Source organism: Pinus tabuliformis, chromosome X (genome assembly GCF_031772625.1).
Source record: "Pinus tabuliformis cultivar Carrire ecotype Pingquan chromosome X, CPIR1, whole genome shotgun sequence".
NCBI classification, from domain to species: domain Eukaryota; kingdom Viridiplantae; phylum Streptophyta; class Pinopsida; order Pinales; family Pinaceae; genus Pinus; species Pinus tabuliformis.
This window is the reverse complement of record NC_142308.1, coordinates 1,543,965,773-1,543,983,516: the sequence shown is the minus strand read 5'-3', so window position 1 is coordinate 1,543,983,516 and position 17,744 is coordinate 1,543,965,773. Positions and strand designations below refer to the sequence as shown.

Here is a 17,744-nt window from a genome sequence, read left to right as displayed (position 1 = left end):
TAGTAAGGTAGACAATCTTCCTACTTTAAGGGGATCTAAAGAAGCTGACACCAGGGAACCGAAAGAAAAAGAAGATGAGACGATGCCCGATGTGGAAGAACCTATGGATCCTATTGATCCTCCTCCGCAAGAGCCTTCCTCTTCTAGGAAAAGACCTTCATGGCTTAGGGGGACACTTGATGATGCTAAAGAACACATTGCACCCCGAGGAACCTTCCGTGAAAGTAAGAAGCCGAACAGGTATCAGGGATACCTGATCATCATGAGCACGATCATCCAAAATGAGCCTTCGTCATTCACAGATGCCGTCAAGCATCAAGTATGGAAGGATGCTATGACCGAGGAATATGAGTCCATTATGAAAAATGATGTTTGGGATGCGGTCCCCAGACCCCAGGACAAAGCAGTTGTCACTTCAAAATGGCTTTACAAGATAAAGCATGCAGTTGATGGAAGTGCCGAAAAGTAGTTGCTCGTGGCTTCTCCCAGAAGGAATGTATAGACTATGACAAGATATTTGCACCTGTTGCCTGATATACAACAATCCACTCGATCATAGCCCTTGTTGCTTCACAAGGATGGAACCTACATCAGATGGATGTCAAGACTGCGTTCTTACATGGTTCGATCAAAGAGGAGGTCTATGTGGAGCAACCCGAAGGATTTGAGATTTATGATCGAGAATCTCATGTGTGCAGATTGAAGAAGGCCCTCTATGGGCTAAAGCAAGCACCCCGAGCATGGTATGAGAGGAACGATAACTACTTGATGAAGCTGGGATTCACTAGGAGTGAAGACGACCCTAACCTTTACTTTAAGGTTACAGATGACAAGCCTCTCATACTGGTGCTATATGTTCATGACCTCTTTCTAACAAGTGCAAACCCTCTCATTCACGAATGTAAGAGGGAGTTGGCTTCTGAGTTCGAGATGAAAGACTTAGGACTTATGCACTATTTCCTAGGACAGGAAGTCTGGCAGAAACCAGGGGAGATTTTCCTATCTCAAGGAAAATATTTGGTGAAGATATTGGAGAGATTCGGCATGGTGGACTGCTAGCCCGTAACTACCCCGATGGAGCTTGACTTCAAGAAGTTAAGCGATAGTGCTGCCAGGCCTGTTTTACGAAATGCTACCAAGTATCATCAACTCGTCAGAGCATTAATGTTCTTGGTGAACTCTCGTCCAGATATATGCTTTGCAGTCAACACATTGAGTCAACATATGGTTGAGCCTCACCACTCACATTGGATTGGTGCCAAGAATCTGTTGAGATATCTTCGTGGCACAATCACTCATGGGTTGAGATACACTACCGGAGATGTGAGACTACTTGGGTATACTAATGCTGATTGGGCAGGCAGTTTGGTGGACCGAAAGAGCACTTCCGGCTGTTGTTTCTCTTTGTGATCTGCCTCGATATCCTGGATGAGTAGGAAGCAGAAGTCAGTGGCTTTGAGCACCGCCGAGGCAAAGTACATTGCTGCTAGCATGGCCTCCTGTGAGGCAGTCTGGGCGCGAAAGCTCTTCAGTGAGTTGTTTGGATTTACATTGGATACCTCCGTGATTCTGTGTGACAACCAGAGCGGGATCCATTTATCAGAGAATCCCGTATTTCATGATCACTCCAAGCATATCGATATTAGGTACCACTATATTCAAGATATGGTGCAACGAAAAGCAATAAGGTTCCAACATATCGGTACAGATAAACAGGTCGCCGACATTTTGACAAAGCCCCTAGGAAAAGTCAAATTCCTGACTTTCCGAGAACGACTTGGTGTCGTTCAGAGACCCCCTTATAAGGGTCGAGTATGATGTATTGACCTTTGGGAGCTCCAAGGGGGCGCGGGGTACTTCTTGGCGCGACATGTGACCACAGGGCGACTCAACATCCCCTAGTGGTGCACTATGTACAGGGTAAAGGTTCAACCTTCCCCTGTGACACCCCGTGGCAATTGTGGAACAGGATGATTAGTTCTCCTGTGGGCCAAGATGATTCGTTCTCTGTGGCCACTATGGAACAGGATGATTAGTTCTCCTATGGGCCAGGATGATTCGTTCTCTGTGGCGACTATGGAGCAAGATGATTAGTTCTCCTATAGGCCAGGATGATTAGTTCTCTGTGGCATCCACTAGACAGGATGATTCGTTCTCCTGTGGACAGGATGATTAGTTCTCCTGTCGAGGCATCCTACCCATGCAATCTAGGACTCATGGGAAGTACCTCTCATCTAATCAATGAGCAAGGAAATGAGGATAGGGACCATAGTAATACTATCGATGGATGCATCGCTGTATCTATTGTACTCCCTATGCTAGGATGACCTCCATTGATCTGGGATCAATGATCCTAATCTGGGATCAATGAGAGTGGTTCACACTTTGGATAGCAAAGCAGAGCTAAGCAGGGTGGTTCACACTTTGATGGATGGATAGAAGCGACGATCTGATGGATTGCAGATGAAGTTCTCCCTAGTTGAGAGGGAGTGTTAAAATTGGCAACTAGAGCCAAACTCCATTTGGATCACCATATTTATGGCTTCTGATATTTTTCCTAGATTCCTCTCATCGAGAGGTGTAGGATTGATCTAAAGGTCATCTGATTCCGATAAGTATTTATGGAGATATGAATTTATTTTGATTATGGACAAATTGTCAAGGTCGGCCAGCAAACTTATGTAGGCTCAGAAACCCAACAGTCATGTATATTCAACCTCAACGTTTGCATATAAATACAAGGAGCATTCTCCTCATTTGGACAATTCAATTCACTCATCTTCTCTCTCTCTCCCCTACGCATAAAAGGAGCCTCTCTCTCTCTCTCACGTGTGGCTGAAAGGAAGACGTCCTAGCGCAAGGAAGACGCAGAAAGAAGAATGCTAGGGCAGAAGGTCATCTCTTTGACCAACGTTGACCAAGCATTGACCTTCCAGAAGTGCAGATTGGGTGTGGTTGCCTCTCCTAGGCAGGCCACAATTTTTGGCACGAAAAATTGAGGTGATCTGACCTCTGGTTTGACTGTTGTTGACTGCCCTAGTTTAGGGCTGCAAGTTGACTTCAGAAATTTGCAAATTGACTGAACTTTTGGGGTTGTTCAAGGGTTGTTTCTTCAGGCTGTTCGAGGACAAGTTGACCGGAAATTGACCAAGTATTTTAGAGGTCAATTTCAGCTAGTTTGACCAAGTTTGACTTTGCTGATCTACGGTTTGCTGCTGCTAATATAAAATTACAGAATTTAGATTTTGTATTATTTCTCTCTGCTGAACTATTGAAGATAAAAGAAGGTTTGAGCAAAGGGTTCCCCCGCATTGGGTTTTGTCCCTGGCTAGCCGCCACATCTTGTGTCTCTTGTCTTGGCTTGTTTTCTATTGATCATTTAATGTTCTATCTGCATTTTACTTAATGTATATGTGATTGCTAATCTATGGCTAATAAGAAGAAAAATAAGTAAACTGCTCTAAGCATAGAACATACCATAATTTAACAGTTAGTGAAGTCAACTAGCCATTGGGTGGTCTAACTAGTCGTTGGAGATTTCAAGGACCAAGAAGTTGAGTAATGAACTAAGAAAGTAGTCGTTAGGAGACAAATGATTCAGCCAAATGCCCAAGTCGAGCCTCTTGGTCAAATCAAATGTCTCAAGGGACCAAGACGAACTTCCTCAAAGGAAGATAAGTGCAAAGTTGAGCTATTATTGTGTACTATTTTGCTTCCTTGAGCATACTAGGCCATTAGGAAAGGAGATTGTGAACCAAATAGGGAAATTTGAGCCAAGTTGACCCCTTAGTGGGAAAATAAAAAATGTAATGAAATATTAAGTATCCAACTTGTAGATGACTAATAAAAATAATTATTCGAGGAGTCCAACTAGCTATTGTCTTATAAAAGGCTAGCCTCCCCTCTTCTAGCTGTTGTCAAAAGTGAAACAAGAAAGCACTAAATATGGTGAGAAAAGTTAATGTTCCAAGGATACCTTATCAACATCCTAATCACAAAAATCAATAATTTAACCTGTCAGCATATCACCATTGCTTGGAACGAGACATATTCAAACCATATTCCGAAGAATATTAATTCTAGTACAATTTGATCTCAAAGTAGAAGTCATCTTGTGACTCACAATACAACAATCTCCTTCAAAGAAACTTATAAACATACAATTCCTCAAAAGATCGAATTACAGTGGTCAGACCTTCTTACAATTCGACAAATCTGCTCAGCACTTAGAAGATCATATCGTCGTGTATCATCTACCAACATAGCTAGAAAAATATAGAATCACGAGAAGGAATTACAAGCTAGAACAAGGGTTTAAGTCTTTCCATAAATATGCTTTGTGGACAAAACATTTCTAAAGGAGAAGGCAATGTAGTGGACATATATATATAAACAATGATTAATGAAGTGACATGAGACCTAACGAAATGACATGTCCCATCAACCTCATGACCATCAATGTGTATATATACCATCACATAGGTCATTGTCATCAATATATCATTCAATCTATCCGATTCATTTATTTATTGGTTCTATATGAATTTCAGCTATCTATCCTTATGTTGGATATTTGTTAGTAAATGAACTTTGTCCATTTTACTATCTAAGGTTTTTTCCAGAAGATAACACCTCCATGTGGTAATGATAAAAGAGAAAGCGGTAAAAGAAAACAACATCTAGAAATGGGAAGGAAGAACAAACCTCTGGAACCTGTTCTCCAACTCTGATCGAACATCAAGAGTTAGAGGTATAGCAGAGCCATCATCATTACAAAGAACATTTGAGCATCGAGCAATAATACTCTCTGGAGCACCTTTCGAAAACATAATTTCTTGTTGCTTACGACTACAAAGAACACTCATCATCTTACGATCTCGGGAAAATTCCAAAACAGCAACCTGAAATATATTAAGAAAAAATTTAAATGATTTCAAATATATGCAGATCTTATACAATAGAATATTCTATAAAAAGACAACTAATGATAATAAATCTGAATAAAAGCTTGTGTGACTTATATCTCAACCTACATCTAATATTTTTGCATTCAAGTAAAGCTTACACTGTTGGCAAAAGAAATGCTCTATTTAATGCAATTCCACGAACCAGAAGTACAATCAAGAGTGAAAAGATCAACAATGCTCACAAATTCTTCTTGCCTTTTCTACAACTTGCAGCCCAAGATGGAATTTAACTTTCAATTGTTCACATTTTTCCATCTTTTTTCTGCTGTTGACATTTTGTATATCCAGCATCTATCATGAAAATTGATATTTTTTTAAAGCTACTAGATGGACTGTCAGGAAATAGAATATGTATATTTTTAAATTGAGTTTTCATCTACAGCTAGTTTTGATGTAGTATATGTTAAACATGACCAAAATCCTAACAAAATAAAACCCAATACATGAATAGATATTCTGCTTATATAATTATCTTGATATTATTCATAGAAAATATACAGCAGAAAAAAATTACAGAGAGAACATGTTACACAACAATAAAGAAGGGAGGGTACAAATGCCTTACAACCTTTTTAAATTGATGCTCCCAATAATGATTGCAGTAAGATGCACGTTCATGTTTGCTAAGCATATTCAATGCAGATGGCATTGAATCAAAACCTGGCAAGCCAACCTGTAATAGATTGAAATCTTCATTATAAGTATATAATCATATAAGGTGCACATGCACGTGTGTATATGTGCGTCCACTTTAGAACCTACAAATCTTCAAAATAGATTTGTTTGTGTGTCTCAATTCTTCAACCTGGGCCATTGGTAAAAGCCTACTAATCCTTCAAAATGAGAAACAAAATAGAAGATTGGACTGGTATTGAAACACAACCACCTTTTCTGCAAGAACACGGAGAGCAACTTCTGTAGACTCTCCAATTTTTTCATACGTTCCCTTGTCTGGATTATACTGCAAGCTTGAGTCATTGCACAGAGCCGAACACATAGCTATGTGAAGCAAGCAAGGAAGATGTGCAGGATGTTGGAGCTGCAAAAAAAAAAAAAAATCAAACCCAACTTTATGCAGCATTAGATTCATTAATATTTTGGATTGAATACAGTAGAGAACAGTGAAACAAATTCCTCACGATGTTCAATCATAGCATTTTTTATGCATTACATCCATGAGATGCAAGGATTTCTGTAAGCAAACAGAAATTTTAAGCAATTCATGCATTGAAATAGAGATGAGAACTCACATAAGTAGTTACAAAGCCAAAGTTTGAACTTAACCTCCATTCCCAACCCAAGTTAAACAAGTCATATTTCAATTCTTCATTGCACTAACATTTTGAAAACATCCCTTGAAAACCCTTCATTTCATACCTAGTCTAAACTAGTATAGATCCAACTTAGCCTCAGATCTATTAACATCTTTAATACCCTCCATGCAAAATAATCAACGCAATAGAATCTTAAGACATACAAGGTCATTAACGTTAACTTTTCAGTTATAAATGAAGTATAATCTTAGGACAAAGTTAATTATCTGTTAGGGCAAGGAGGTTAAATGGTGATTGTGATGTAATAAGACATGCACTACGCCTTTTGGGAAAAATGGATCAAAACTTTTCTTTCTATGCACACGGGTAATTGTAATGACCCATCTCGAATTTCAGGGAGATTAAGAGTACTAGCATGCCTACGAGGCAGGCATATGATAGCTACATATGCATGCATCACATTCACTGCACTAGTATACATACTACTTAATTATGAAGAACATTTAAACATAGGTAAATGAGCTAATACTAAATTAAATACATAACTATCAAAAAGTAATAAATGCATTAAGCTTAGGACTCCGTAATATAATCCATCAGATATACTAAACTAATACTTCAATTAATAAAGTTTATAAATTAATACAACTTTGATATAAATAAATCTTATTAATTAATATATTCATTAATTAATGTAAATCTTATTAAGGACAGGAAGAGCAAGGTTCTTAGGGTACTTTATGGGACTGTTTCAAGGGCAGAAAACAGCTATCCATACTAGAAGTCTGTTACAGCAGTAAGGACGAAGTTTGTTGCAGTAGTAGGGAGCTGAAGTGGAAGAAGGTCGAAAGTTAATATATTGCAGCCGTGAAGGCCAAGGAGAGGAGAAGTTTGTTGCAGCAGTGGTGCAGTTCTCCTAGGGAGCAGAGGTGGAAGAAGGCCGAAAGTCTAAAGCAAGCCAAGGTTGAAGAAGAAGTCGAAAAGGAGTAAGGAGCAAAAGGTTGACTATCGTTGACTAAGGATCATGTGTCTTGGTCTTGGAGTGGCAGATAGGTCAAGGCAATGTTGCACGAAGCGGGAGAGAAGCGGAAGCGTTTTTTGGAAGCGGGGACGCCGAAGCGTCATTTTCCAAAAATCTAGGAAGCGAACCGTCCGCGGAAGCGTCTGCTATATATATATATATATATATATATATATATATATATATTTTATATTTTTTTGCATTTATACTCAAAACAAACATCCCAAATACCAAATTAATTGTAGAAGACATGAAAACATGCATATTTTTGCATAAATCAAGATAGATATAACATCCATTGTACATTAATGATCTAGAATCTAGATTCTTCTCCTCTTGTCTAGCCTTTGCCTCTACCTCGATTGTCTAGGGATATTAGTCAACATTGCCCAATTTTGATCAAACTACCTAATTCAAGACTTAAAATATGGTAGAAAAAGCTTAACATGTTTGATCGATGATTTTGACTTGATTGAAAGGTAATTTTTTGCTAAGGGCGTGCCGCGTGACAAAGGAGTTCAACAATTAACACCACCAACACCAGGGTACATATAGGGCTTGGTGCTCTTGATTAAATGCTAATCGCATACCTTCATACTTGATATAATCTAATGAAATGCCACAATCCCATTGATCCTGAATACCTGAAAACTGTTAAGTCTGCTGAATTTTGAATAGGATATGAAATTCTATTTTCTCCATATGAAGTCCAATGAGGCTGGAACCACTCTCAAACATTCTGAGTCATTTCATGGTAATGTTAAAAATTTAAGTAAAAGGATGAAAATGAAAAATAAAGGAGAATGTCACTTTTACTTTAAGAATTTAACATTACCATGATGGAGCATCTACTATATTTATATTTTTTTTTGCTTTCATTTGTCACCCTAACCCAAGGTGGACCCACCCCCAACAAGCAAACTCACCTAAAATTTAAAAAAAAATTGAAAAAAAAAAACGATTTTCTAAATGCTTTTCCGCAAGCTTTTCTGGAAGCATACGGAAGCGTCTGGGAAGCGCCTGGGAAGCGCCTGGGAAGCGTCTGGGAAGCGTCGTACGAAGCGCGCTTCGGCGCTTCGGCGCTTCGGAAGCGCCAGCGCTTCCAAATTTCCAGGAAGCGTCTAAAAATTTCGGAAGCGCGCTTCCGGCCAAGCTTCCTAGGCGCTTCCGTACGGGACGCGCTTCGGGGCTTGGATCCGGGGGGGGCGCTTCGTGCAACACTGGGTCAAGGGTCTTGGTCTTGGTATTCGTCAATTGGAATCTCTATAAGAAGAAGAATTTGTTTGGGTTTTTCTCTCAAAGAGTGAGAGGTTTTGGCCCTGGCCGATAGCCTATATTTTGTGTCTCTTGTCCCTTTATGGTTTATGCGTTGGTAGTTGTTTGATGAAGAAGAACTCTAATAACCTAAGTAAAAGAAGATCCTAATCTACAGAAGTAAAAAAACACTCACAAACAGTTACTAATAGAAGAGAAATCACATAATGACTATGCCCTAGATTTCTCAACATGGTATCAAAGCTAAGGTGACTAAGTCAAGGAAGGGCATCTTATCAAGGGACACTCAAGGATCAAATCTCAAGGAAGGCATCAAAGCGAAGATCATCTTGAAGTCAAAACCCTAGATCAAAGAAGCCTACAAAGAAGTATTGGAATCACCATCAAAAGGGAGAAGGTCAAAAACCCTACATCTACTCAAGTTAAAGTGTTTTGAAGACTATTCATCCAAAGGAAGCTAGATCAAAAGCCAATGTCATCTCACTCTCTGTGGGATCAAGTATCATTCTTGAAGAAAACTACCTTCATCAAGGAGAATTTTTCTATCCTCTATATCATCATCAACATCAAGAAAGCAGCAAGAAGAAGGAGCATCCTATCAAGTAAGTATATTTATGACCACATCAGAATATGTCAAAATGTCTTTTTGCAAGGAAAGCAACAAATTGGTTGGGGCTTCAAACTATTTGGCATGGAAGAAAAGGACAGATCTGATCCTTGCAAAAGACGACAGAGGAAGGAGTGACGCAGAGGGACTGCATCATCATCATGGGCCAAAGAAAGGCAGTGCGAAGACTAAGGGAGGCAGTATCAGGCTCATGCAAAGGCCAGGAGGGCTAACGTAGTTGAATGGGGGAGCTGATTTGGCGGTGTCGGGATTGCGCAGAGTCAAGTGGCTCAATCCTTCAGTTGTTAGGATATAGGAGGCTGTGGGTAATTGGCTGAGCAAAGCTGGTGGGGTACTGTGGTCAGAACAGCACCTAACAGGGCAACACCAAGGTGGAGGGAGTTGCTGCCGAGGTGGATTTCTAGCCAAGGAATCCATATCAGTGGTGCAGTTGCACAGACTATCGGAGTGGGGCAACTTGACGTTGGCAGAGGGATTTCCAGAAGGGAAATCAAGACTCAGAGGGAGTCGAACCGAGAACTTCCAAACGGGAAGTTGAGAGACTCAGCAGGAGTCGAACAGAGGACTTCCAGGAGGGAAGTAGAGAGACTTGGAGGAGTCGAAGGAAGAGCAACGAGATGGCTGTGAATGGGTTGAGAGATCAAGATAGGCTAGATGAAGCGTCCAACTTTGTGGTCTGGAAGACCAGGATCTTGTCCATTTTAGAGAGACATCACCTCAAGGGCTTCGTCACGAGAGTAATAGTTGTCCTAGTTGACCTGGTAGCTAATGAAAGGTATGACGAGGCAATGGCGAAGGCGAAGTGCATCATCCTTGATAGGGTCAAAGATCATGTGGTACCACATATTGCCGAGAAGGAAACGGCAAAGGAGATGTGGGATGCCTTGAAGACATTGTACCAGCATACTTCCATGCAGAGGAAGATGCTCCTGGAGAATCAGCTAAGGGCATACCAAATGCAGAAGGGAGAACAAATAAATGTCTTCCTCGGTCGCTTGAAGGAGATCTATGACCAGCTAACTTCCATAGGGACCACGCCGAATGAGGAATTGATGGTGAGGACCCCATTGAACATAGTTTCCAAGGATTGGGAGGTATTTGTCCAGAGCATACGAGACAAGACGAGTCTTCTAGATTGGGAAAAACTATGAGCGGCTCTTCGTCAAGAAGAGATCAGACGGCTGACCAAGGCAGGGAATAGCGGTAAAGGGGCCAGAATCAAGAAGGAGGAAGAAGAGGATGCGGCTCTAGCATCTGCGGGAAAGCAAGAGAAGAGGAAGAAGAAGGACCTCTCCAAGGTCAAGTGCTTCCATTGTGGGGAACTAGGTCATTTTGCGAACGTGTGTCCGAGGAGGAAGAGCAGGGGAGAGGCTTCGGACTCGAAGGCAGCGCCTGCAAAGGCAGAGAAAGAAGTCGAGGAGGAGGGCGATTGTGCCATGAGTGCTCATGTGCCACTTGAGAAGAAGTGGGGAGACATCGAGCTGTAGTCAAAGGACTACAGGCGATGAGGGGCAGGATCCTCGAGGTACCCAACCTCTTGGATTATACCTTGCTACGGGAGCCCCGAAGAGGAGTAGCAGGACTAGCGAATGTCGGTAGAGACGGATGCGGATGGAGCGGAAGAGAGTGCTACAGTGCAGGAGTCCCTGGACAGCATGAGGCTAGCAGGCTGCAACAATGCGAGAGGCACGAGAGTGTTACACCAGTGAAAGATGGCACAGAGAGGTGTGCAACAATGCGCAATGCAGGGAGTTGTTGCAGCAACGCAGAGGTCAATAGAGGGAGCACTTGTTAGCGGTAGAGGAAGCTTCAGTTACTTACTTCTCGGTAACTGAGTTGCAGTGCAGTAGCAGTATGCAGTAGCACGATGCAGCATGATGAGAGGGGATGCAATGCTAGGAGGATGGACCAGCAGCAGCACGAATGCAAAGGGAGTTGACGTACGGATGCAACAGTGGCAGTGGGAAGGCCATGGGCAACAGTACAGGATGCAACAGTGTAGAGGATGTTGGGCGGGAAGGCCTAGCATCAGCACAAGGACCAATGTCGGATCATCAGGGCAATGCTCAGTGTGGAGTATTACTAGAGCAAAGTCCTCGCTAAGAGGGAGTGTTGATTTGGGGTAGCATTGGATGTGCTCTAGCCATGAAAATTGCTGGAGAGGCTAAACCACAAGAGATCTCCAAGACCCGGAAATGGTTTGGGCAGATTCTAACCGGTTTGGGAGATATTAAAATAATTAATATTTTTAATGGAGTTCCTAAGTCTAAACTCAGGAAAAATAAAATATGAATGGGTATTAATATAAAACTAGGTTAGAAGGTTCCAAAAGTCATGGATCAAGCCAAATCTATTCTTAGTTGTTTATTAGAGATTTAATCTCAGTCATTGATGAACCAACGAGAAAAGTATAAGAAGAGGCTTGAGGGTCAATTGGAGAACACACCAGAGTGATCAGTCATTCATTTTGCTAGAGCAGGGTTGCTAAGCAAGTTGAATTAGTGATCGGCAGCGAGGGGCAGTGAGTACGAGGCAGAGAGGCAGGGACAATACTGAGAGACCATCACAGAAGTGGAGAGATCCAGAGCAGCAGTTAGTCCATGCTACAAAGAGCCCAGCAGAGGCAGCGCAGAGCCCAGAGAGACTGCGTCATCCATACAGAGGGCAGAGGGAGAGACAGAGAGGTTGCACAGTGCCTCAGAGGGCTGGCGCAGAGAATCTTGGGGCTAACGCAGGTGAGCAGGAGGCTGACGCAGAGGCCAGGAGGGCCAGCGCTGAGCTTCAGTTGTGCCGGAGATCAAAACAAAAACACATAACCAAGGAGGCTCTAAATGGCCTCTACAACAAAAGTAAAATGTAAAACATCACTAGTCACCAGTGCCACTAGCTACTGCTATAGAAGCCAACATCATCTGGCTCAGACTCTAAATCAAAGTCAGACAGGGAAACACATGGCTCCTACTCCTCATCACCATCTCCAAATGCAACGGTAGAAGTAGTAGCACTAGCAGGCACAGCAGCTGCACACTGAAATAGATGAGATATGTGCAGAAGAATCTAGGGCATTGTTAAGTTAATGATATTCTTCTAGTCATGATAACTATTTGTGAGGTGTTTTTAATTTTTCTTATTAGCACAATCTTTAATATTAGAGTGTGTCTTCTTAGTTCGTCAAGTAGCTACCAAAACAAAGAGACCAAGACCCTTGACCTATTTATCCACTCCAAGACCAAGACCCAGGGTAACTCATGTACCATGATTGCTCCCTCCTACACTCATACACTTTGAGTGGGCTTCCCCTATTATCAACGTTTTAAAACTCCGACTCGAGTTGGGAACTAGCCAAGAGTTGGCTCCGACTCCGACTCTGACTCGATATCAACCCGGCCGGTTTGATTTCAATGACTCGGTCATTGTAAAAAATACATTAAATATTAATTTTTTTATGAAAAATCATAATTTTAAAGATTTTCATTCATGTTTCTAAACACAAAGCATTAGAATATAGAGAGAAAACAACATATGATCAAAGTAGGCTCATAAATATATCCATTATATCAAAATGGCACCCAATGCATTGTCCAATACATACATGAATGATGATATAGAGATCAAAACAAAAACACATAACCAAGGAGGCTCTAAATGGACTCTACAACAAAAGTAAAATGTCAAACATCACTAGTCACCAGTACTACTGGCTACTGCTAGAGAAGCCAACATCATCTGGCTCAAACTCTGAATCAGAGTCAAACAGGGAAACCCATGGCTCCTAATCCTCGTCACCATCTCCAATTGCAACTGTAGAAGTAGTAGCACTAGTAGGCATAGCAGCTGCACGCTGAGATAGACGAGATATGTGCAGAAGAATCTAGGGCATTGTTAAGTTAATGAAATTCTTCTAGTCATGATAACTATTTGTGAGGTGTTTTTAATTTGTCTTCTTAGTTCATCAAGTAGCTACCAAAACAAAGAGACCAAGACCCTTGACCTATTTAGCCACTACAAGACCAAGACACCAATCCTCTTCTTCGTCATAGCTGAGATCATCATCACTGCTACTAAAGTCATCACTACTGCTACACCGAAGTCATCATTATTGCACCACTGAGATCTTTACACCTTGTTGCACCTTTACCAAAATTATTGTTGCACTTTCACTGAGATCAGTGCTACTCCTTCATTGAGACCTTCACCATGACATCAAGATCTATATACTGAGATATTTAGAGAGCTGCATCGAGATCTTCATCAAGTTCATAATCTTGAAACTATGTCTTCATTAAGATCATGACTAAGATCATGATTACCACTATACCGAGATCATGACTGCTTCCAGAATACATGTCGAGATAGAGAGTGTCACTTCAAGATCCTTATATTCACAAGTATGCCGAGACTATAAGGCTACTTCAGAGATCATTGTATTGGTAGGATGAGACTGTGATCATTAGGACTGTAAGGAAGCCGAGAAACTTGATCCTGAGATGTCCGTCGAAAGAGCAGAGATCTTTGAGATGGCAAGGTCTTGAGACTGTAATTACTTGTTGTAATCACCCACAAAGGTGCAAAGGAATCCGAGTTATGTACCCTACTATAACCATCTGAAATATTGTACCTTTGTACTCATCTGAAATTTCAGAGGATCTGAGTTTTGTAGCTTCTCCTTTTGAGTAGACCCTAGCTGGGTATTTATAGTAATTTGTCCTCCATAAATTAGCCAAGTTGTGTTTATGAGGAGATGTGTCATTTCAAGTGAGCCGACATCAGTGTTTTTAATTCATTTTACAGGTTGAGGACTGTACTTGTCTTTTTGGAGGGCTTCTCTAGACACTAAGTTAACTCATATATATTTTACATATGCTCAAAAAGAGCTCTTCACACATGACATTGACTTTTTGACTCAATAATAAATCCCAAGGCTCTCAATGGGAGCCACTAACAAATAAACCTCTTGCTCATGAAACCCATCTAGCAAGGCATACAAAATAATTTTATTTCTTTTATTTCATCATTTACAAAGAGCATGTCATTATGAAGACCAAACCTAGTTACACTTTCTTCAACAATATGTGCTTCCGTCGTGGCTGAGTAGAGGAAGCGCCTGCAACTAGAGGACTTGGGGCTGGGCCTGGTACAAGTGGATCTGCATTCAACTGAACATTATGTTCAATAGCAACTTCAGCTAATGCCTCTGTCCGTAATTCCAAATCAATACCAATATCCTCGTCAGAATCAAACACTATTGGATGACTCTCCACTACCCAATCTGATGTTGGATCAATATCTTCCAACACAATGGTATCTGTATCAGATCTTTTGTTCAGCAATTGGTTGTGTTTTAGTCGGAGGTTGTATTGGACATAGAGTAGATCATTTAATCGTTTTTGTTCCAAACGATTTCTCTTCTTCGTGTGAATCCTCTCAAAGACAGACCAATTGCACTCACACCCAGTAGCACTACAAGTTTGACTCAAAATACGGATTGCAAACTTCTGCAATTGAGGACAATGGCTACCAAATGCCTCCCACCATTGTGCTGCAAAAAACATCGTTGTGTAATGAGTTAGCTCAACAAATTATATCCAACTTTCAAATTATAAACAATTTAACAAAATAAGAATTCAAAAATTGAAATTGTTTGTTTACTTGGCTCATCTGCTTCATTTGCAATGCTTGCTAGGTTCTTGCCAAAGGTACCTGTGGCTCTGCTAAAACAAGTGATTTGTCGGTGTATCTCCAACTGATCACTCTCCTTAGGGACCATGCGATCAATGTAGTCAATCAATCCATCTCTAACCTCCCCAGTCAAAGCTTCTGCCTCCAGAGCTTTATAATGATACCTTGGGTTCAGAAAAAACCCAGCTGCATGTATAGGGCAATGGAGTTGATTGTTCCATCTTTCATCAATGATTGCCCAAATGGGCCCATACTTAGCCACTCTATCCTTGTATACTGCCTTTATTTGCTCATTTGCTTGATCCATAGCCTCATAAATGAAACCCATAGCCAATCTTTCCCCATCCACCAACCGCAACACCTTAACCAGTGGCTCAACAACCTTCACAATCTTTGTTGCCTTTTCCAAAATATTTCTTCATTAACTTTCTTTTCCACATCTTTGCCATCTTGTTTGCGAGACCATTGGCATTCATTCCATTCATTGCAAGTTTCTATGTTGGGAGAACATAGATTGCAATGTCAAAATATGAATTGCAAATCTAGTGATGGCAGGCCTAATAATATCCTTGCCCCCAGTGTGTTTCCTCATCAGGCTCAAAATCCATGAGTGATTGTAGCTATATTTTGTTATGCTTTTGGCATGCTTTATAGTGTTCTTGACCCAAACTATTTTGCCAATATCCTCAAGCATGAGGTCTATGCAATGTGCAGCACATGGGGTCAAAAAGATGGTTTTGTGTTTTTCCTCTAACATTTTACAAGCAAGAACATAGTTAGAGGCAATATTTGTGATGATTTGAACAACATTACCCACCCCCACCTCTTCATCAACCTCATCCAAAAGCTGAAACAACAAGTGTGCATCTTTCACCTTATCAGATGCATCAACTGATTTTAGAAACATGGTTCCTTGTGGGTAAAAGATAAAAAAGATTATGATGGTATGGTTCCTTTGATCAGTCCATCCATCTGACATGATGGTACACCCTGTTTTTTCCCAGAGCTTTTGAAATCTTTCAAATATTCATCAATGGAGGAAACTTCTTTTTGCAAAAGAGATCCCCTTAACTCATGCATAGTAGGACCTTTGAAGCCCTTTCCAGCGGCAAATATGGCATCAAACATAGGTTCATAATATGGTGAATGAGAAGCATCGAAGGAGATATCAAAATCATACCACCATCTAGCTATGTTATCACAGGTTGTCTCTCTCAATTCTTTTTTCCAATGGTGATCTAAAGTGGGTTGCATATGACTTCTACTAACTTGAGGGCCAAGTGTATCTGATGGAGAGAGGGCGTGAAATAACTTTTGATATCACCCCTCTTTTTCATTTTACCATTACCCTTTTCTTAAATAGACTCCAAAGAGGGAGGAACATAGCGAAAGGGGTTGGATGCATCAGTACAAGGGATAGATGAAGAGCCCTCATAATCAAAATTGAGGTTGGCAGCCATCATTTGTTGCATACTCCTCTTCCTCCCAATTTCAGCCTTTTTCTTTTTTGGCCTAGCTTTTTCTTGCTCAAACTTCTCAAAGTTATCTAGCAACTCCTTCCTAATCTCCCCAATTTGTGTTGATGGTGCTTCACATGGAGTAATTTGGCCTCTAATACCAGCCAAGTGTTGTGCCCTGTCCACCCTCCTTAATTTTTCTATGACAAAAAGCATATGCCCAAGCTACATCTTTCACTCTAGGAGCCATTTTCTGATATTTGGTTTTGGAAATGAAAGGAAAAAAATCTGAAAATGAAAACAAACAAAAAATATTGCTTCAGTATTCATTTCTTTTACAAAACAGACTCTTTTTAATTTCCATATTTGCACAAAAAAAACAAGCAAAAACACATTTTAGAAGTGAACAAAACATGCCTCAAGGCACAAACCGCCTCCTCAATGTTGCTCCAACAAACCAACTCATCTATGTTGATCCAATGGCTGCCCAATAAGCTCCTCACTATTGCTCCAATTATTGCCCAAGACTCCTCGCTGCTGCTCCAAAAACAAACTCCACAACTCTTCACAAATTCTCACACAAATGCAATGAGATAGCTGTGAGGAAATGTCAGGAGGTTGGGTAGCTTTTATAGGCTTGGGAGAGGTAAATGGACTTCAAAATAATCTAAAACCCAATTAGAATCAAATTAGGGGTCCGTTCCCCCCCCCCCAAAAGGTTGGTTGGGCGTGTTTGGGCATGGTTGGCCGAACTGGCTGGTTTAAATCGGACTCAGCCGAGCCAGCGGGCTTGTTACCAAACCGGCCGAGTTGATGACTAGCACATCCAGTTCAGTAACAAACCGACCACCAAGTCGTTTTCTCTGTCGAGCCAAATCGGTCGGGGGTCTGACTCGGTCGGCTCGGCAATACAGAGTTGGCTCAGCTGTTTTTTAAAACACTATCTATTATAGCTACCCTTGTACCAGGGCATGCTGCTTGGAGCCTTCCCTTAATCCCCACTCCATTCCATCATTATATCACATGCCACCTACCACTTGATGGATGTACTATGGACATGCCACCCACTTGAAAGGCTGAAACCACCTTATAGGGTCCTTGTTTAACCCCCTTATTAAGCTTGGAGACACCTGTATATGCCAAAGCCCACTATGGAAGGGCATGCCACCATTAAGTGTTCGATTGATTCCATGATTTGTAAGTTCTTTTACTTCATTACTCTAATGATTGGTTGTATTGGAGGGCAAGCGAACACATTGGATCTTATGCAACATTACAGGTGTATTATGCGATATTTTTTCACTACACAGGGTCTATTTTCGAAGTATCCTATTTATACCTTGTATTAGCTTCAAAACTGCTTTGCAAGTTTTTATCTTTTATTTGTAGCGAAATTTTGTAATTTCCAGCCATTAAAACACCTAAATTTTGCAGGAATAAATT

At 41.0% G+C, this 17,744-nt stretch overlaps 1 protein-coding gene across 2 annotated transcripts in view; it reads right to left on the bottom strand.

Moving 5' to 3' along the window:
* The window catches only part of ECA3 (endoplasmic reticulum-type calcium-transporting ATPase 3), a 447,643-nt gene that overhangs the window by 232,605 nt on the left and 197,294 nt on the right, over nucleotides 1-17,744 (bottom strand). For both annotated transcript variants that reach the window (XM_089449126.1, XM_089449125.1), the window contains exons 17-19: nucleotides 5,854-6,006; nucleotides 5,536-5,640; nucleotides 4,705-4,901 (exon numbers count right to left, since the gene is read on the bottom strand). In XM_089449126.1, coding sequence (XP_089305252.1) covers nucleotides 4,705-4,901; nucleotides 5,536-5,640; nucleotides 5,854-6,006 — 455 coding nt within the window. The remainder of the gene's footprint in view (nucleotides 1-4,704; nucleotides 4,902-5,535; nucleotides 5,641-5,853; nucleotides 6,007-17,744) is intronic.